The 21,511-nt window shown below is 29.9% G+C and overlaps 4 protein-coding genes and 1 non-coding gene across 10 annotated transcripts; 3 read left to right on the forward strand and 2 right to left on the reverse strand.

The window, feature by feature from the left end:
* The first annotated feature begins 1,320 nt into the window (after positions 1 to 1,320).
* Positions 1,321 to 3,854, forward strand: LOC115703604 (mediator of RNA polymerase II transcription subunit 10b). 3 transcript variants are annotated; one of them, XM_030630834.2, is made up of 6 exons: positions 1,321 to 1,481; positions 2,463 to 2,728; positions 2,826 to 2,906; positions 2,991 to 3,093; positions 3,179 to 3,268; positions 3,377 to 3,854. In XM_030630834.2, exons 2-6 carry the CDS (start codon positions 2,481 to 2,483, stop codon positions 3,476 to 3,478), a joined length of 624 nt encoding a protein of 207 aa, XP_030486694.2. In that variant the 5' UTR covers positions 1,321 to 1,481; positions 2,463 to 2,480; the 3' UTR covers positions 3,479 to 3,854. The 3 variants fall into 3 exon arrangements, with proteins under 3 accessions (XP_030486694.2, XP_030486696.1, XP_030486695.2); XM_030630836.2 differs by having other exon boundaries at positions 1,322 to 1,481; positions 3,354 to 3,854; XM_030630835.2 differs by having other exon boundaries at positions 1,328 to 1,481; positions 2,496 to 2,728.
* Positions 3,855 to 3,892: 38 nt separating this feature from the next.
* LOC115704646 (endoglucanase 12-like) lies at positions 3,893 to 8,357 on the reverse strand. Its single transcript, XM_030631848.2, has 5 exons — positions 8,114 to 8,357; positions 6,847 to 7,266; positions 6,301 to 6,387; positions 5,127 to 5,564; positions 3,893 to 4,434 (listed from the first exon to the last, which is right to left on the reverse strand). The coding sequence occupies exons 1-5, from the start codon at positions 8,321 to 8,323 to the stop codon at positions 4,120 to 4,122; spliced, it is 1,470 nt and encodes a 489-aa protein (XP_030487708.2). The 5' UTR covers positions 8,324 to 8,357; the 3' UTR covers positions 3,893 to 4,119.
* Positions 8,358 to 11,704: 3,347 nt separating this feature from the next.
* Positions 11,705 to 11,777, reverse strand: TRNAA-AGC (transfer RNA alanine (anticodon AGC)). Its single transcript has one exon. It is a non-coding gene; the product is annotated as a tRNA-Ala (tRNA).
* Positions 11,778 to 11,852: 75 nt separating this feature from the next.
* LOC115707994 (photosystem II stability/assembly factor HCF136, chloroplastic) lies at positions 11,853 to 16,327 on the forward strand. 2 transcript variants are annotated; one of them, XM_030636135.2, is made up of 9 exons: positions 11,853 to 12,322; positions 13,525 to 13,760; positions 13,942 to 14,072; positions 14,269 to 14,401; positions 14,628 to 14,750; positions 14,875 to 14,949; positions 15,073 to 15,188; positions 15,826 to 15,910; positions 16,108 to 16,327. In XM_030636135.2, the coding sequence occupies exons 1-8, from the start codon at positions 11,992 to 11,994 to the stop codon at positions 15,890 to 15,892; spliced, it is 1,212 nt and encodes a 403-aa protein (XP_030491995.2). In that variant the 5' UTR covers positions 11,853 to 11,991; the 3' UTR covers positions 15,893 to 15,910; positions 16,108 to 16,327. The 2 variants fall into 2 exon arrangements, with proteins under 2 accessions (XP_030491995.2, XP_060974529.1); XM_061118546.1 differs by having other exon boundaries at positions 11,892 to 12,322; positions 15,826 to 16,327.
* A 2,108-nt stretch (positions 16,328 to 18,435) lies between these two features.
* On the forward strand, positions 18,436 to 21,511 carry LOC115707996 (uncharacterized). Of its 3 annotated transcripts, none has more exons than XM_030636137.2 (4): positions 18,436 to 18,676; positions 18,783 to 19,110; positions 19,499 to 19,629; positions 20,318 to 21,511. In XM_030636137.2, exons 2-4 carry the CDS (start codon positions 18,823 to 18,825, stop codon positions 21,099 to 21,101), a joined length of 1,203 nt encoding a protein of 400 aa, XP_030491997.2. In that variant the 5' UTR covers positions 18,436 to 18,676; positions 18,783 to 18,822; the 3' UTR covers positions 21,102 to 21,511. The 3 variants fall into 3 exon arrangements, with proteins under 3 accessions (XP_030491997.2, XP_030491999.2, XP_030491998.2); XM_030636139.2 differs by having other exon boundaries at positions 18,437 to 18,676; positions 18,829 to 19,110; XM_030636138.2 differs by having other exon boundaries at positions 18,439 to 18,713; positions 18,829 to 19,110.

Genomic DNA, 21,511 nt, shown 5'->3' on the forward strand with positions numbered 1-21,511 from the left:
ACACAACTTAAGCTTCACTCATCATAAAAGGTAATTTTCTATAAAAAAGAAAAAAAAAATAAATTAAAATAAAAAAATAATAGTTACACGTAATTTCAAATAATAATTCAAATGCATCCTCATATAAAAAAATTAAAATGTAATTAATTAAAAAAAATAATATCGGTAACTCAAAAAAAAAAAAAAATATATCATACGGACAATTCTACTTTGATATTTTAAAAAATAAACTCAAAATAATTTTTAAAAATTATTCTTAATATCTTTTTAAGATTTTTTTTTCTCACATTATTTTGTATAAATTTCAAGACTTACATTAATTTTATTCTTCTATTTTTTTAATCATGTGTAGCTTTTTATTTATTTTTTTTTAATAAAATTTATATAATTTTTTTATTATAATATTTAAAATATAATTTATTTTTGTTTAATATATTTTGTTAAGAATATGAATTAAAAGATTAAAATTAAAAAAAAAACTAATATAATTAAATATATATTTTAAATGATATAAAAATTATTGAAATGGGTGCGATTCTAAGTTTTTGGGTGCAAAGTGTAAATAAAATTTTCCAATTTTTATAATATAATAATAAAAAAATTACCTCATATATTATTATTTAATATATCTTTTAAAATTTACAATAATTTTAATGTGTGTTGTTATGTGTATCTTAATTGCGATTTAAATTATTAGGTTAGTTGCTATGTAGTTTGCCATATAATGTTTTTGTAAAAATAAAAAAAATTTAACTCCTTTAAAATATAAAAAATTAAAAAACTCTAATAAAAAACCTTTATCACAATTAAATTTGAATTTAAAAATTCATACTTTTTGTTTTTTTTTTCCGTCCATTTGTTTTTCCTACTTTATTGAATTTTTGGTAAATACTATTTTAGACCTTGTGTTTTACAAAAGTTACAGATTAGATTCTCTATTTTGTTAAACGACAAAATGGACCCTGTATTTATTTAAATGGTAAAAATAAGACACTGAGCTTAATTTTTGACAACTTCTTATTTTAATATAACCAACTTGAAGACAATTCCTAATAAGAACAAATACAAAAAATGTAAACAATTTTGTCATAACACATTCAGATCGGATTATTATTAAATTTTATTTTGACTAAAAATCAATTCATGGTCCTATTTGTACTATTTTAGAAAGTACATGGTTCATTTTATCATTTAACAAAACTATAAAATCCATAACTTTTACAAAACACGGATCCAAAATAATATTTACCTTTAAATTTTTTAATCAACTTTTCCACTTTATATTATTAAAATAATTTCTTTTTCTTTTTTTTTTCAAATAAAAATATTTTTAATTTCAGGATCTCATTTCTGTGTTTTTCTTTTTCTTTTTTTCTTCTTCTTCCACGCTCTTCTGTCCCTCCCTATTCTTCCAGCTTTGTCGACCATCATCAACGCCGCCTCCCAGCTTCATCTCTGCATCAAAAAGTTAGGGTTTTGTGGTAAGTTCAATTTCTTTTGAGTTTCCTTCATTAAAATTAGTGGCCATTTTACATTAATCTCTGACTTTAGGGGTTCTATATGACCCATTTTTTAGTACAAAGATTTATAGTATTTTAATTTTAAGGGTTTTTTGTTTATTTTCTACTGTTTACATAATTGAATTGAGTTTATGAAGTTAGAAGAGGTGTTAAAATTGATACCCTGTTTATATATAAGTGAAATAAGATAATTTCCCTAGATAAATAATATTCAAATTCAAAAGAACTGAAGGTAGCTTAGCTGATTAAGGCTCTTTTCTTTATGCCATTGATCTTACTTAACTATCTGTTTTATGTTTTTGGGAAATTAGTTGAACTGGGTTTTATTTATTTTCTTTGTTAAGTCTCACTTAGGATCAAATTCTTTCTGTGTTTTTGGAAACCTTCATTTTCAGAATTATATTGAGTTTAGACTTTGGATCAACGAATGTTTACTCATGGGCATGTAAAATTTACTTGTAATTGGTTATTTGGATTATTTGATTGTTAATTATGATTGTGGGCACTGAGAAATTGTCTTTAGAGAATGTGGTTGTGATGGTAAAAATTTGGCAATAATCAAGATTTCATATATGAGTTGATTTCTGCAATTTTTCTTTTTTAATGCTTTATTTTTACTTAATTCTCAAATCAGGTATTTCTTTTCTTCTTGTTTTTTTATACTAACTTGTAGCCATTAGCTACTCAATGAAAAATTAGTTAATAGATAATTAAGAAATTAGTGAAGGATAGAGGGTCTGTGTAGAGTCTGTCAATATTGAAATTGGGTTAATTAGGTTGGAGAATTATCCAAAAAGTATAGATGGAATGCACATGGGTGTATGAGAGGGTATAAACCTGTAAAAGTTAGGACAGGAAACTTGATAGATCAATACTCATTTAATTTACATATCTATGAATGCATGTAGCTAGATTTTAATTTGGGATTTTTGAGAGATACAGATAGCTTGGGCGTTTTACATGGATTCATCACAGGCAGCAGGAACTGGTGCAAATAGCGGCAATGGAATGATGGTTCCCCTAGCCAATGATACTTCCATTGCAGCAGCAGCAACAGCAGCAGTAACAACAACAGCAGGAGAGGAAGCGAAGCAGAACCTGAATGCGGTGATTAACTCTACCCAGAAAACTCTGGGCCTTCTTCACCAGCTCAATCTCACGGTCACTTCCTTCAATGCCGCGTCTCAGCTTCCACTTCTCCATCGCATGTATATTTGTGATCCCTTAGCTCTTTTTTTTTTATTATTATTTTTATTTTGTCTGAAATGTTTAATCCTTGGTTATCATTCATAAAAACTATTGCAGGAATTCTATTGTTTCTGAGCTTGACAACATGGCTAAGCTAGCAGAGAAATGTAATATTCAAGTTCCAATGGAAGTTCTTAAGTAAGTTTATTTGTGATATCTCTGATCCTTTTATAACCCTTTGTAACATGTTTTCTAATTTAGTGTTTAATTTTGTCATTATAGTCTGATCGACGATGGTAAAAATCCTGATGAATTTACAAAGGATGTAATAAACAGTTGCATCGCCAAAAACCAGGGCACCAAAGGAAAAACTGATGCCTTCAAGGTGACTCTTTTATTTTGATTCTGTGTGTAAAAGAAATTTTATTTCCCTTCGACGATTAATGAAATTTTCTCTTTGTCCTGTTCAGGGTCTACGGAAGCATCTTCTCGAGGAAATTGAAACGATATTTCCCGAAGATGTTGAGTCTTACAGGGAGATACGAGCTGCGTCTGCTGCTGTAATTTCTCTCAATTATGCACTTATGTGCCCATTATCTCTGTTGTGATTTATGCATTCATATTATGTTCCTCACTCAATTATAGCCCATTTAACCATTGAAATGCAGGAAATGAAACGGCAGGCACAAGCACAAGCACAAGCTCAGGCCCAAGCTCAAGCTCAAAGCATGATACCAAATGGAGATGTAAAGGTTAAAAATGAGCTTTGATGGATTAAAAATGATGTACATTTTTGTTGCATGCTATTTCTCCATTCACAATCTTAACAACACAACACCTAGATCTAGGCTTGTTAGGGTGGTTGTTGTTTCATATAATCTCATATAAATATATCATTTTTAAACACACTTCCCTAATTTTAGTTAATAATATAGTGTTTTTCTGCATTGTTCTTCCGTGTTTTTAACATCTGAAGTTCAAACAATTTTTTTTACACGTGTATAACAGACTATTTGAACACGTTAAATTATTTTGATTTTTTCAAAAATTTATCGGACGTGTTAGATAACTACAACGAACACACTCAATTTTAGGGGGTTGTACCATAAATTTTTTCAATAAATGTCATCTTATTAAATTTTGTCATTTGAATTGTCCTCATTAGATTGACTCATTCATATATATATAAGCAAAATATTATCTTTATTAATCAAAAGAGATCACAAATGAGTAGTAGTACCCAAGTAGTGAGTGATGATGCATTTTGGTCTTATACATAGAAATTCCCACTTCCAAAAACTCACAAATGCACACTCACCTATCATCATCTCACATTCTACTTAAGAAAGAAAAGAAAGGCAACAACTTTAGTGAAATTAATTAGCTTAAATAGTCATTAACAAGTAAGTAATTAAGCTAAGTGAGCAAAAACTCCAAGTAGAGGAGCATTGGTGACTGTAGTGGGCTCAGCATGTTGGTAATTAGAACGTGAGTCTGAATAGGCATCATTTTCATCAGTGCTCACAACTGCACCATCCAACACATTTGGGTTTGGTGCATTTTTATTGAACCAATCATCGAAACCACCTTGGCAGCTCACTGGCCTTTTATCTTTCTTGATTGATATTATTGATGCTGCTCTGTGGTGAATCTGTTGTGGATACTTTGATCCAAATCCAACCATGTAACTCATCTTTAATGGGTTTGAACCCAATAAATAATCCACCTAAAAACATATATAAATGTATAAATTAAGAAAAAATGTGAATAAGTCATATGAGCACATATAAGAGAACCAAATTGTAATAAAGTAATTAACTGAGAGAGAAAACAAGAAAAGAAGTCATTTTTATCAGCACAACTTAATCATATTTGGAAAGAAAGAAAAAAATGTGAATAGATTTTTTTTATATATAATTATAATATTATAGATAACAATGACACGTATAATTAGTGTTGGCATTAAAATTAATGAGCCATAAAAGTAAAATATTTTTCGATCTTTATTTAGAAAAAAAAATATAGTTTTTTTAAATCAGTATAAAAAAACATATTTTTTCAAAAGATAATAATTTTTTGGGATTTTTTTATTTTTAGACTCTAAAATAATTTTTTTTTTGTACTTTTACGAAATTCTACATAAAAACTCCTATTGCAACTAGCGTTGCAACCTAAATTACAACAAAAACTCGTATAGAAACTCCTATTGCAACTGCAACCACTTTAGAAACCCAAATCTCAAATTTAAAAAAAAAATTAAAAAAATAGTATATGGAGTAATTCCACTAATTTTTTTTTAGATTTTAGGGCTAGGTAAGCCTAAGCACAGACTTAGTCCGAGTCGGGCCTTGACATAATAGTAATTTTGTAGTAAATTTAATGTAACTCTACCAATGATACACTAAGGTATTCAATTACCTGTGATTTAACAAAGGCAGTAAGATCGGAAGGAGTGAGAGAGGCAGCAGAGCATTGAAGGGTAGCTTTGTTAGCATTAAGATAGTTAGAGTAAACGGCAGTGACAAATGTAGCAGTGGCTACATACTGAACATTATTCCAAGGCAAAAACCAAAGCAAACCGCCTTGAGTTTTCTTGAAGTTGTTGCTTCCTTTGCCGACGCAAGAGCATATGAACTCCTCCCCTTGTTGCTTGAACCGCGCTAGTCGGGTGGCGGCCGAGCCCGCTTTGCCGTCCATTATAAGGTTTGCAACCAAGACTTGTGCGCCAACGTATTTGTCGTCCCATGAGAAAGCAGTTCTGAGTCCACCACTGTCTGATGAGCTTGAAATGTAATCAAGGTATTGTTGCTTCGATGTAGCCTTGTATAGCCATGCTGCTGCCCATAACATCTCATCCTAATAATCAAAATTAATTAAACAATTTGCCTTGAAAATTACTCAAACAATTTCAATTAATGGAAACTTACAAAAATACTGAAATTTTGGTTAACTTTTACAAAAATACTGTCACACGAAATTTTTTTCAAAAATACTGTGTTTTTATAAAACACCAGTAAAACACAAAGCAGTATAACTCAAAACAACAGTAGAACACTAGTAAAACACCAGTAGAACACCAATGAAACTTAACACAGTATACTGCAGTATGAAACTTATAAAAAAACACAGTAAAAAAGTAAAAAATACCGCCTGAGAGTATTTTTGTAAAAAACTGGTAAAAGTTAGTATACCATGTAAATTTCCCCATCATAGTAATGTAAATTATTTTACAAAAAAAAAAAATATTAGGCAAAATTAAAAATAATAAAAAAAAACTATAAAAATTAAGTTTTATTAATAAGATAAATAACGGAATCTTAAATTGAAAATTGCTCTCAAATATGACAAAATCTATATGTGCTAGTTAGTAATAAGTTATTTTTTTAACTTTTTTTGTGTTGTTCTTCTATATTTTGTGTTTACTTTGGAAAAATACACATATTTCAGTAATTCCATCAAAACAAAATTCATATTTTCCACAAATTTTTTCAATTTTTACAAAAGCTAATAATTTATTAACAAGAAACTATGCAATTACACCCAATTTTATAATATACAGTACATAGAATAAAAAAATAATTATTACTATTACCTGATATCCACTACTGGCATAGATTTTTCCAGCATCTGGTATACTATTTTGATAAATACCAGGAGACTTAAGACCAAAAGCAAATAGCTGTTCATTAACAAAAAAAAAATAACAAAATCACATTAATATACAATTAATTTACCACATAATGAATAATCAATAATGATATGTGTACACATAAATTATACACACAAATAATTTCACTTAATTCTCTTTATTTAAGACGGGTCACACTTACCAAAAATACTTGTCATCTAAAGAGGGCCGGCCTGATAATATATAGGTCTAAAACTATTTAAATTTTGAAACCCTCGCTTTTGAAAATATATAAAAATAAATTGAAAAAGAGTGTTACACCCTGAATCAATCAAGCCTAATGACGCCTTTCATTTTATATTTTGTGCATTCTGAAAGTGTACGTCCTAGACACGAGCTTAGGTCGCTCATACCTAAGGTCGAGCCTGCAGCTAAGTGTGTATTAAATTTATATGTAATTTATGTGTGCACATATTATTACTCGTATATATTATATATTATTATATATACCTGTTGTGCATGCTTTAGAAGTTGAAAAGAATAGTTAATATCAATATTTCTAAAAACAATAGAAGCAGAAGCAAAAGCGGCAGCAGTCTCAGCAGCAAGATCAGAGCCTGGATTTTGGTCATCAATTCTATAAGTTGTTCTTAGTGTGGTCATGTCTTCTGGTCTTTGCCAACATTGATGATCAGAATCAGATTGACCCACTTCTCCATAGAGAATGTCAGCCATTGGATGAGCTTTGATCAAGTAATCTGTACCCCATTTGATAGCTGTGACTGCATTTTGAAACTCATTCTTTGCTTTTAGTTTGTTTGAGTATTCTATTGTGCTCCATGATAGCATTGTTATTGTAAATGCCATTGGAAACCCTAGTTTAAGGTTGTCTCCTGCGTCGTAGTACCCTCCTTCGAGGTTTGGCGTGCTCTATAAAAAAAAATATGTGAATTAAATTGATTTAACAGGTGTTAGTTATAATTTTAAAAAAATTAATTAAAGTACATTAAAATTTGGACCTTATTTTTATTTTATTAGATAAATATGGACCTTATTTAAAAGAGTGCTAACTAGAAACTCTTAATCAACCTTCACTCCCAAAATCACATGTCAAAATATTTGTTTTTCAATTTTTTTTTTATAACGGTATTTATTATATTTACAATATCATCCTTATAAATTTTTTAAAAATTACGAATATTTACAGTATAAGAAATAGAGCAATAAAAAAATTAAAAAAAAAAATCGAATTTGTGTTATTAGGTGTAGAAATTTATTAAAAAATTATAATAAAAAGTTAATATAATAACACTATTTCCTTATTAAATACACAAAAATGTTCCTAATTACAATCATTGATTGACACATTTTTTTTGGCATAAAAAAGTCATCAACATTATGAGGTGATATTTACTCAAAATAGTTCATATATAGTTATTTGAGGTATCAAAAGAAAAGAAAAACAAGTTCCAAAGAAAGAAAAAAATTAACAAAATAAGGGAAAAAAAATCAGCAAAATAATAATTAATTAATTAACAAATGTTCTGTGTTAAACACTCAAAAATATCACATAGGTACAAACAAACAAAATAAAAAAAAATAAAACCAAAATCATAAAAACAAAATCCAACCCAAAAAAAAATCCTCAAACAACAAAATCTAAATTATCAACATTAATCTTGGTAATCTAAAAAAAAATGACAATATTTAGAGTTCACCACTTAAAAAATTACATAATAATGTATGTCTAACATTAATTTAATTTATGTAAACGTACTCGATTAGCAGAACCATCAAAAAGAGCAGAATTGTCACGCCATTGAACTCTTTGGTTAGGAGGAAGCTTTCCGGAGCGTTGACCTTCATAGAACAAGAGTGACTTAGTTAGGGCTTCTCCATAATCCAAACACTCTATTCCTTCAAAAAACACTAACAACACTACTACTATTACTAACACTCTCATATTCATCTTAACACTCTTCATCATTTTATTTTTTTATTAATTGTGTACTCTTGTGAGTGTAGTATTGGAACTATATATATAGGTAGAATAGATAATTGTGGTTTCACCATTCTCTAATTAAAATGTTGTCATTTAATTCTGATAATTAATATGGGAATCTATTGATTAAATAGGTTAAATTTTTTTTCCTTATTTTGATTATTATCACTCCTACATGCATAAGTATTGTGTAATAAAAACATTTGACTTTTTGTTTATTTTTAATTCTCATTAATTAAATATTAATATGTTCTACCGTTTAAATTAAGAAAAAGACTAATTGTATAGAAATAAATTAAATGCATTCATTAATTATAGGCTGAAATAATATTATATCTTCTTGTGATTTATTTAGAAAGATATTTATGGTTAAAAAGTCTTGCTAATTTCTTTTGCACGTGTCACCACATTATAACTTTCTTTTGTTTTTTTCTTTTTTTTTAGTCTAATAATAATAATCCCTAACACTGAAGTGAGAAAAAAAAATGGAGATTTTTCTTACTAATTTCACCAAAAAAAAACTACGAAATCTCTTTTTTGACGAAATAAAATTTGTAATTTTGTAAGATTTAGAATAACTATAACTATGTAATTTAAAAAATCATTAATTTTTCTTTTATCTCACTGGTTTTTTCATTATTTACAAATCAAAAAATAAATAATAAGGAAATCTCTTTGTAGATGAAAAATAAAATAAAATGTGTCATTTTATTAAATTTTGAATAATTATAATTATATTTTTAAAAAAAAAAATCTTTAAAGATATGTTCCTTATTTTATTTCAATCTCACAAAATTTTTGTTTTGTATAACATCCAAACAAGTACTACTAAATTCCTTACAAAAAAAAAAAAAGAAAAAAAAATCAAATATACTTCTAAATTTATGATTTTTTGAGGAGAATGGAGATAAATATAGTAAAAAGAAAATGCTATATGAAGTAAAAGTTTTAACTTATTTTTAATTTTTGAATAATTATATAAAGATTTTCTTTAATGATTTTTTTTTTTCGTTCCTTTTAAAGTGTTTTGATGTTATTAAAAATTAAAAAAAAAAAAATTTGTGAGCAAAATTAAAAATGATGTAAATTATTTCAATTTTAAAAAATACATTTATAGAAATACTTTTGAGAAAAGCTAGAGCAATCCTAACTTCTCCAAAAAAAAAAAGTAAAATCTTGTAAGAAAATAAAATTAATATTCAACCATCTAGAAGAACTTTTTTAATAAACAAACAAGAATTAAGAAAATAATAAAATATGATTTATTAAATTTAAAATAATTAGAAATATATTTTTCTAAAAAAAGAAGAACAATGTTTCCTTTTTTCTATCTCAAAAATCTTTTGCCTCATATATAGTACTGGAAAATTCTGCAATGAACCTATTAAAAGTGATGCACTTATGTATTTCTATTTGTTTCGTTATTTAAAAAAAAAAAATAGTTCAGTTTTTTATGATCATATACGTTATAGTTATTTAAGATATCTTGCAAAATTTTGAGAAATTTAACAGGCGAAAAATATGGTTCAAATAGTATGTTGCACGCGTGACTATTTTATTTTTATACGGGTGTGAAATAAATTATTTGAACACTACATTCTATATTGTAAATTATTCTGAGTTTCTTAAAATTTTACAAGATGTTTAGAAAACTATAACACACACGAATATAAAAAAATAGAAAAAATATTCTTGTGGATGTCAAAATAGATAAAAGGTGCATCAGTGCATCTTTTTTATAAGATGCATTGTAGAAGCTATAGGTGTTCATTGGATCACGTCTAATGGATTTGGACCCAACCGATCTAATTTAATTATTTATTGGATATTGGATTTTGTTATCCAAAACGATCCGATCCGATCCAATAGATGTATTGTATTGGATTGGATCGGTTCCAACCATTGGATGCATTAACTAGTTTTCTATTGGATTGGATTGGATTCATCCCATCTATTTTAGTTACCATTTAAGTTGATTTCATTAAAAAGAAAAATATGTATATAAAAAAATAAAATTTAAAAACTAATAATGCAACATACATAATAAACATTAGTTTAGTCCAACCTAATTTTCATCATCTCATAATAAGATGATCAAAAGATAAAATATATTCAATACGCATTGACAATTTTATTAACATTTAGGAAAATGAGAATTAATATTTTAGATTTACGGTTTTTTTTTCTTTAATCTCATGTGTTAAATATATATTGAATCAATTAATATACTTTTTAAAATAAAATATATCAAATTATAAATGTATTTTAAAAATATATAAATATAATTGGATTATTATTGGATCTGTTCGGTTTGGTTATCTATTAAATCGGAAGTCCTATCCAATAACCGATCTGATGTAATTGGATTTTCAAAATTTACATTCATTCTGATCCAATTACTAGTGGATATCCGATTCTATTGGATTAGATGATTTTCTGCACACTCCTAGAAGCCCCTTACATATAATACAATATCCAAACATTTTTCTTTTAAGATCCAGCGTTCGAAAATTCAATATGTAGTTAGAATTATGACTTTTAGTTAGGATGAATGAAAATATAAAAATGTGAATGAGAATAAAAGTAGGAATGGAATATAATCAAAATTAAAATACGTAAAAAAATATTCATGAAAAAAATTAATAAATTTTTTCTCATCTTGCATGAATTGAAATAATTGTTCATTATATTTCAAAGGCTAATTGAGATTGTTGGATTTAAGGACTTTTTTCTAATTTTAGTAAAAAAGTTTAACATAGATGAAAGTTCAGGAGCTATAATTTAGTACATATCAAAGTTCAAGGGGCATGATTTGGTACATATCAAAATCTAGGGAGCATGGTTTAGTACATAAGTTCAGGAGCTATAATTTATTACATATCAAAGTTCAAGGGACATGATTTGGTACATATCAAAATCTAGGGAGCATGGTTTAGTACATAAGCAATCACTGAAATAGTAAAATTGAATGAAATTAGACAAAAGTCCTTAAATCCAACAATCTTAATAGTTCAGGGGACATTTTCAACAACCTTAAAAGTTCAGGGGGCATGATTTGATACATGTCAAAGTTCAGGGGCAAAAATTCTAATTAGCCTATTTCAAAATAGAATAATTATTCAACTAAAATGATAAAAAAAAAAAAAATTATTTAATTAAAATAATATTTAAATATTTTAAAATGCAACTAAATAAATGAATAGAAAGTAGACAATTTTAAACTAAAATGATTAAAAAAAAATATTATTTGATTAAAATAATATTTAAATATTTTAAAATGCAACTAAATAAATGAATAGAAAGTAGACCATTTTTTTATAAAAAAAAAAGGTTATGACTATGAGTTTATAAAAAGGAGTTAAAAAATGGAGATGCGGGGTATCGATCCCCGTACCTCTCGCATGCTAAGCGAGCGCTCTACCATCTGAGCTACATCCCCATTTTGTTATATAATTAATTTAAATAAATTAACTACAAAATATATAAAAGAATCTTAAAGGGAATCTTCAAAATCACCCGCGAAGTCGTTAGGAGTAAGAGGAGAGAGAAGAGAACAGTTATGTTTGGATAAGAGAAAAAGAAGAAAGATAAGACACAGAAACAAATATACAACACCACCATTGAAGTAGAACAAGTATCTAACCTAACCTTCAATGGCTACTCTCCAACTCACTCACTCTTCCAAACCTTCCTTAACTTCCCTCTTCTCCCTTTCTCCACCCCATTTTCCATCTTCTTCTCAATCTCCTTCTCGCTTCATTCCTCCTAAAGCTTCCTCTTCTTCTTCTTCTTCTTCCCTCTGTCGTAGACAATTCATTGCCGAAACAGCTGCCGTTTCTCTGTCTTTGGCGGTGCCATTTCTTGGATCTGTACAACCGGCTAAGTCTGAAGAATCGCTTTCCGAATGGGAAAGAGTTTTCCTTCCCATTGACCCTGGCGTTGTTCTTCTCGATATCTCTTTTGTGCCCGATGAACCCAACCACGGTCAGTTCTCCTTCTCCCTAAACTTTTACTTTGTTTCTTATTGTTGTTTGGCTTCTGGGAAAGTACAGGAAAACTTTAATTTCCGAAATGTACAGGAATATGTATCGTGGAAGATTAATTCTCCAAATCTGATTAGTTAGTTATAATTAGTTGTTTAGTTATAACTAATTAACTCATTTCTTTGTTAGCTATGGGTTTTAAGTAGCTAATTGAGTTTAGAGAGTTGGGGTTGAATAAGAGAGACAAAATGTGATTGTGGGTTAGAGAGACAAAATTTAACTTATTTGTTTGAGAAAGATTTTGGGTTGGGAGGTTTGTAAAAACGGACTTCGGTTTGGGAAGTGATTGATTGATTGTTGTGGTGAAAAACCATCACCAAACATCACGATTCAAAAAACACAGCAATTAACATAAACAACTCAAACCAGAGATTGAAAAACTAATAAACTGAAAAAATGAACACCAGATTTTTAAGTGGTTCCCCCAAAGGCTGTGCAACCCCGATTTAGTCACAGTTTCATAGCCACACAGGCTTTGATAATCTTTATTCAATCTCAATCAAACAGTACAAAGTTCGTCCAAGAACTTTACAATCAACACACTTAGTTCTTGGAGCTCAAAAACACACACTCGACCCTCTAATGCTCTCTCTCTCTCTCTCTCTCTCTGTTTTCTGTTTTGGGAGTATCTTTACATTAGTTATCACAAGCCTTTATATAGGCTTTGGTACAAACTGATATTGAGGGAGAATGACAGTTAGGACAACTAACTTAACTGTCTTCTTATCCGAGTGATGAGTTGGCTGCTTAGGTGGAAAGTAACTTGATCACATCACCACAATTGTATTGTTGATTATTTCATAATGGATTGCTTGAGATGATGAGGTGAAACTAGAGTAGCATCAATTTGATGTGAACCAGCATAATTGTTTTGTGTTCTTCACGTTTTCTGTTCTGCATTATCGTTTCTGGGCTATACTGTTGCTTCATGATCGTTTTTATTTCACTGAATTAAATTATATTGTTAACCAACTTGTTGAGTCTAAGTGGTGTTCAGATTCATCTACAACATGTATTGCTCAATTAGTTTCCTTTAAGAAATTTGGATCAATTCAAGCTGTATATGCTTCTACTAGATAGCTAGAACTGCTCCAGTTGAAATTCTTAAGTTTAATTGTTCTTGTTTGTTATGATGGTACTTAGGTTTTCTTTTGGGGACTAGGCAAACACTTTTGGAGACGAAAGACGGGGGAAACACTTGGGCTCCACGCTCAATTGCCTCAGCTGAAGATGAAGATTTCAATTATAGGTTTAATGCTATTAGCTTTAAAGGGAAAGAGGGATGGATTGTTGGGAAGCCTGCAATACTGTTGCATACTTCTGATGCTGGAGACACTTGGGAAAGAATACCACTTAGCGCCCAATTACCTGGAGATATGGTAATCTTGTATGATTGAGAATGATTATTGCCTTTATGATTGTATGGATATATGACATGGGTTAGGTTGTTCTTTCCAACTGAATAGAGCTAGTGGTTCAAGTGTTTGATTGTTGTTATTTAGCAAAAAACAATAATCGTATACTTTTTGCAAAGTTGGTAATGGGTTTTGTTCATTCCAGGTGTACATAAAGGCAACTGGTGAAAAGAGTGCAGAGATGGTGACTGATCAAGGTGCAATATATGTTACATCGAATAAGGGCTATAATTGGAAGGCTGCCGTTCAGGAAACAGTTTCTGCTACTTTAAATAGGTGTGTTTGTGCTAATTTGTTCCTCTCTCTAGGTTCCATAAGCTGTCAATTGGGTTGGTTAGCTTAAAGGAAATAACTGAACCGTTTAATTAGAAAAGCTATCTCAGTCTCAGAGTCGAAATTCCACTTAGACTTCAGCTAAAGATTGTTTGTTACAGAAGACAAGATACTCATTTTAGCCTCATTTCACTTGCAGAACAGTTTCTAGTGGCATTAGTGGGGCAAGTTATTACACAGGAACTTTTAACACTGTTAACCGCTCACCAGAGGGAAAGTACGTTGCTGTATCAAGCCGTGGTAACTTTTACTTGACTTGGGAACCTGGGCAGGTGAGATTTTTCTTCTTGATGATACTCCTTCATACTATACTGTCACGTTCTTTAATTATCTATTAATACATACAGTAAACACTCTTTTACATTATGAACATCAAGCTTATAATTTAGTGAACTTGGGTGATTTGGAAATCAACTGAAGCATCATCTTCTAGTAATTATATTTGGTTGCATAAGTCCAAGGCCGTGATTTGTAACCTTATTGCATTACTATTTTCAGCCATACTGGCAGCCACATAACAGATCAATTGCAAGAAGAATCCAAAACATGGGTTGGAGAGCTGATGGTGGTCTTTGGCTTCTTGTTCGTGGAGGAGGACTATTTCTCAGCAAAGGTACAGGGGTAAGTAAAACAAAAGCAAAGATATCTAATTTTCAAGGTTCATAGATTTCAAGATGAATACTTAAAGAGGAAAATATAGGCTCCTTTTTTCCATTGCTGAAAAAGAAAATACTCAACTGTGCAGTTATCGGAGGAGTTTGAAGAAGTACCTGTGCAAAGCCGTGGTTTTGGCATTTTGGATGTTGGCTACCGTTCACAGGTATAGAATTTTAATCACAAACTCACCTGGGGCTGGGATGATGACTTTGACTTATGAAACATAATAATTATGTCCTGTCCTGGAATATTCAAGGAATGATTATTATTTATATAAAATTAACAGGAGGAAGCTTGGGCAGCTGGGGGAAGTGGGGTACTATTGAGAACCACCAATGGTGGCAAGACATGGATACGGGACAAAGCAGCTGATAACATTGCTGCAAATCTATACTCAGTAAAGTAAGCTTACGGAACAACCTTTTATTTGTTTGTTTTGTTTTTTTCTATCTCTATTGTTTAGTTTTTAGGAGGAGAAACATTTTGACCCACGTTTTCATAGTTAATATAGACATTGTCATGTGAGGTAGACCTACTTAAAATTCCCTTATTATTAAACACCGCTAAAACTAAAAGTACTATCTTTTGAAGTGTCGGTGTTAGGTGTGTTGCCCTTTTAAGTTGGGTATTCGTGTTATATAGGTGTGAAAGGTGTTGTTGAATTGTTAAACAAAATAATTCATCATATTAGTTGGTACTCAAAGGTCTTGACGTAAAGAACCTCTTCCACCATTTATGCATCTGATAAAAAACGACAAAGAATATTTACCCTTCTTGGACTCTGTTCCATCTATAATATATATATATATATAAAATAGATTAGCAACCAATAGAAGGAAAGTGGAGAAAGAAAGGTTCAGAATTTGATAAAAAATAATCACCAATCTAGAAGTTGTAACAAGTAACGAGGTAGGGAAAAAAGAAAGTAGAATTGTTAAGCAACTAACTATCGTGGGACACTAAAAAGTTAGTACTTGCTTAACATTACTTCCATTAAAGAAAGTCATTAATGTCCATGATTTTTTGGTTTACACTACAGGTTTCTGGATGAAAAGAAAGGATTTGTGCTGGGTAATGATGGAGTGTTGCTACGATATCTGGGATAAAGTTGTAATTAACACACGGTAATAATCTTTCCTTTTTATAAATTAAAGTACACCTTTCGGCTATTTATTTTTGTTCATCATATCTAGTGTGGTGTCACCTTATATTTTAATTATGCACAACCAACAATACTCTGTCTTCACTTGATTGTGTTTAAGCTAATCAAATAAACCCCCCAAAACTTTAATTATATTAACACTTGGCAAAATCTGTGCAGGTTTGGAGTAATGCTTGCAATTTTGTATGGTTGAATTTTACCAATTATGATTATATATTGCTTGGTTCTTGGTTGTGTTGTGAATCAAAATATGATTATGAGGCAAAATCTCATCTGTTTAATAATAATATAATGTAATTTCACTGTAAAGAATATCACTGCTACTTCACCATAATATTGTTTAAATATAATATTGTTTTGGGACTGTTAACTTACCAAACCCACTATTCAATTTGGTCTCAGATTTCTAATAGCAATTGTTACATAATTGACTTTTATTGGTTAGTTTAATTAATTCACATCTTTATGTCTCACTAATTTAGGTCCACTCATCTCCTACTAGCTTCAATTATTTTAAGTAAGAATTCAGTTCAGACCCTTGTTTCTCTTTCTCTTTATTTTTTCCCATGTGCTCATACAATTATCAATTGGAGTCAAATAGTTCTTCAAATCGTCTCTGTTATGTCTTCTTATTTTAATTGAATATAAAGAAAGAACACTAAAATAGTGAAGTTAAAGATTCTTCAATGATTTTTAACCCAAACACAAAAATGTCAATTGTTTTGATTTGAGTTGAAAAAGTTGTTTGATCTGTCATTTTGACCAAACTTAGTGAATGAGTAAGCAAAGCGTGTATGAGTATGCGAGCCATGAACTATCTTTGTCTCCATTTCAAACCAAAAATAAATAAATAAATAAATAATAAATCAAAAAACAATCCCTATCTTTATCTCTATTACTAGATGACAAACCGTTTGAGCAAATATGGTACACACAGTCACACAACAACAACCTAATCTAAAATGGTTTCACTCATCTTTTCAAATAACAAATAATACAATGGTTAAATTTTTTATTATTTTAATTTTTAGGAAAAGAATTTAGTTTAATTTTTTTTTTTTATTTATTGCATATATTGTAACTAGTTAAAACTATTTGTAAATTTTTATAAAATTAAAATAAAGTTTAAATAGTTATTTAACACAAGTATAAAAAAATAATTACCTGCAATAAAATATATAAATTTTATTTCAGTATTGTAAATTATTTTATATAATTATAACTTATACGATTATAAAAAATAAAAAATAAAAACTCTAAGGAAATATGTAAATTTAGCCTGTATTGTATATGTAACATATAATATTATTATAAATAAATAAAAGTTGCAAAAATTAAAGTGATTTAAGATTTATTACTATTATTATGTTTAATAATTAAGTTGATGCAACATGTCTCCACATCCTTTATGTGATACATCTGTTATAATTGCTCTTTCTCAACTAAAAATAAAGTGATATATTTTACATTGAATAATCATTTAATGCATTACCTTATTTTATGTATAAAATAGTTACACTACTAGTAGTAGGTAGTCTAGTAAAAAAAAGTGGTATGAATAATAACTTATCAAAGAATAAAGGGTCTTTTTCAAAAAAAAAAAAAAAAAAAGGAGATATAATTTAACGCCAAATATACATAAATGGAATTAATTTGTTTTATTTTACTTGAGAAAAATTGATAGAAAAAAAAAAAAAGAAAAAGACTTGGCTGCTTCTTCAATATTGTAGTCCACAAAAGTCAAATTTGTAAAAGAGAAATTAGGTAAGTGAAAGTGATAACGAAATTGAAAATTAGTTTACATAAATGATTAAAGCTTTTATTTCAATACTTTCTTGCCAAAAATTATTTTTGTATTTGTGTTGTATACACATTAATGTTAAAAAAAAAAAAAAATCACCCCAATTTATTATAAATGGCTTTAAAAATGATTTTTTTTTTTCCAAATTTATATTGATGGCTATCATTATTTATCCCTTTAGCTAAAACGTATTTTAAAAGGAATTAAATAAAATATATAAATGGTATCAAATAAGGTTATCATTTATTTAATTTTTTTTTAAGAAAAAAGGTTATCATTAAATGAAAAAAGATATTATATATCAAGAAAAAATAAAATCTTGATTCTTAAACATACAAAATAATAAAAAAAGAAATAATAATAATAATAATAATAATAAAGGCTTCTTTATGAAACTTTATCAGCCTAATCATTTTCAATACATAAAATGACCATTTAACCCCTACTTCTGTCTTAACATGAATATATATACATAATATGGTTCCTTACTTTGTTGATCTGCTTATAGAAAATTTTAGATTATTTTTACAAAAATAAAAATCCAAAAAAATAAAGATTTCTGAAGATTGAAATGGTAAGAAAAGATATGGAATTGCAAGCTCTGATATGAAACAACAATGGCAGAGAGAGAGCTTAAAATGGTGACCGACAGTAGTTGAGGTTTGGGGGTAATATGGTCATTTAACGAATCTTATTTAATTAGTTTCGTTTTTATTATTTATTTAATTAATAATTAATTTTGCAAATAAATTATATTTTAGCTTCAAAGTCCATTGTAGAGAGAGAAAGTGAAAGAGAAAGAGGAGAGAGAGAGAGAGAAAGAGAAAGAGAAACCAAAGCAAGGCAAGGCGAAGCATGTTTCATCAATCTTTCCCGGAAAATCTGGAGGCAAAGCCGATTCAGATAGAGAGAAAGTATTAAAAAGCTGTTAGTCGAATCTTGGCCTCATATTTACTAGATCTAGGTTTCACTCGATTCCCCCAATTTGTTCTTTTTTCTTTTTCGAATTTTGAATTTTGAATTTTTCTGATAGATTTTTGACCGGTGGAACGTTGATTTATTTATTGGTGGAGATGCAGATGGAAAGAGAGAAACGATATCGGAATGGGAATGGTAATGGAAATGGGTTTGGATTTGGGAATTATAGTAATGATTTTTATTGCGATATTGATCAAAATCGGCTAGATCAGCAGCAGCCTGAGACTAATGGTCATCATAATCATAATCATCCGACGACAACTTCAACGCCTTCTCCTTCTTCTTCCTCCTCTTCTTCGTCTCAACCCCCTCTTGGCTACATCGAACACATAGTTACAAAATTCGACACTCTCGCTGGTGTTGCCATCAAATACGGTGTTGAGGTATAGATTCGATTATGTTTGTCTGTAGATTTTAATTTGTTTGTTCTCGATCGTTACGATTTGGTTTGATTTGATTGTGCATTTATATATGTATAGAGAAAAAAAAATGAATTCTTGGGCTTTTCGGGCTATTTAATTTCTGGGTTTTTCGTTTATTGTGTGCCTTGGTCGATTCTGGGGATTTTGTATGGATTTAAGTTGTTTTTTATTCAATGTTGATTAAAGATGTTTTGGGCAATGAGTAGAAATGGGTGTTGAGGTTGTTAAATACTCAATGCCCCTTTAAAGCATTAGCTTTCTTTTCCACTTGCTATGCATTAGTTTAATATTCTCACTAGGTGGAAACAAGGGCCTTCTTTATATATCATTTTTGGTGCTTTTTTTACAGGTTTCGGACATAAAAAAGATGAATGGACTCGTCACAGATCTTCAAATGTTTGCCCTCAAATCTATTCAGATTCCACTACCTGGGAGGCACCCTCCATCCCCTTGTTTATCTAATGGTTCCAATACACCAGGGTAATTATTCCTCTGTACTCTGCTTTTTTGACTAATTTCTGCGCAGAACAGAGTACAATACCATTTTCTTTAACGGTCGGAAGTCAGGATTCTTGTATGCTCAATTTATTTGCAACTGTAAAATTTTGCATCTTTTTTAGACTTACTTGCCACCTCTTCATTCTCTAGAATATGTATATCGAAGTGGTAAGAGTGATATCATGCTTAGCTGGTTTCATTTTCATTCCCATGCTTGGCTCTGAGTTTAGTTTTATGTTGTTAGGAAGTAGCATTGAATTTTAGGTCGTTTCTGTTTTTTTTTTCAGAGGGAGATAAGATTAATATAGATGTCCTAATAGTGAGCAGTACAGTGGGATTGGGCATGTTTTTGCCTTTTAAATACTGTACTGAGATCATAATGAGTTGGCCAAAATATTGTTTTAGAACTTAGTTCCATTATTATCCAATTGCAGTAAAATATAAACTTCAGGTATTGAACTTAGATTTTCACACTTGCTGATGCATAAATACTTTCATTTTCTTGCGTACTATGCAATGTCCCCTTCTGATGGATTTTGACCTTCATGCATAAATCTTTGTGCCATGATAGCATATTCATATTATTTTAGTAATGTTTCCACAATCAAGTTGGCCAATATGTCTTCCACTTTTTATTCGTCATTGCTTAAGGAATTGTTTACTTTTACAGACCGAACAGTACAGACCGCAGCCCACCGAAGCGGATGCACCGTGATCTGTTCGATTCATTCCAATCCCTTAAATATATGTCTCCTCAGCGTCTAGTCTCACCAGCCATGAGCTCTTTGCAAGGTTACTATGGGCTTAAAGAAAAAAATAGAAACTCTAGTGATTCAATTGAAATGTCAGTCTACAGAAGAGGAGTTCCAAATTATTTAGAGGATGAACTGTTTACAAGAGTTTCAGACCCACCTTTGAGCCACCACCACAGGAAGTCAAGAAGCCTGGTCAGTGGATATTTAGATGATAATGGCGAAATAGCTGATACATCTATTTCAGACACTAAAGAAGGTGAATCTGAGAGATGGAGTTGTGACAAGCTCATTAGAAGGCGCCAGAAATCCGAAGCTGACTTCTCACGTACCCCCGAAATGATGTTGGAGGATAATAACATTGGCAGCAGCGGTGGATTTTCAGCATCAAGAGGAAAGCACTTAGCTCTTAGACCCAAAGCAGCTGGCCGAACAATGGCAACAGATGAAACCGGTGGATTGAACCCTATACCTGTTGGCCTGGGAGATTCAATATTAACTGAGGGGTTTACCGGAGTAAGGAAGTCATCGAGTACACCTAGTTTGCAGGATCCAGACAGTAATGGGTCGATCCGACCACCTTCGAAATGGAGTCAGAAATCTGATAATCAAGGCTTCTCAACTGCTTCCCTTGCAAAACCGATATTTGATGGGTTGCCAAAGCCAATTACTGGTCGAAGAAGCAAAGCTGCACTTGATTAATTTTTATAAATTTGTTTTACCATTTTTTTCAGGACCTTTCAAGAACCAGATATGATGAGTATATAGAAAACAAAAGAAGTGAAAGTGGACCAACCCCTAAAAAAATAGGGATATATCAAATAAAATCATTCTCAAATTATTTTGTGATTGGAATTTTCTTGTACTTACAAGGTAGAGAGAGAAGCCAAGCCAAGAAGAGGTGTAGTACAAAAGCATTATGCAATTGATCACAGTTTGTTGGCAGCATCCATTTCAAACTAGATTTTTTCTCAGAGAAGATTATTGTATACACTTAAGAATGTCGATAGATTTTCGTATGTATGTATTCTATAAATTATTTTGTTATATGTAGTTTATCACTATTCTTTAATCAATTTTCGCAATCAATATAATTTATTGAATTGTCTTAA

This window comes from Cannabis sativa, chromosome 1 (genome assembly GCF_029168945.1).
Source record: "Cannabis sativa cultivar Pink pepper isolate KNU-18-1 chromosome 1, ASM2916894v1, whole genome shotgun sequence".
NCBI lineage: Eukaryota > Viridiplantae > Streptophyta > Magnoliopsida > Rosales > Cannabaceae > Cannabis > Cannabis sativa.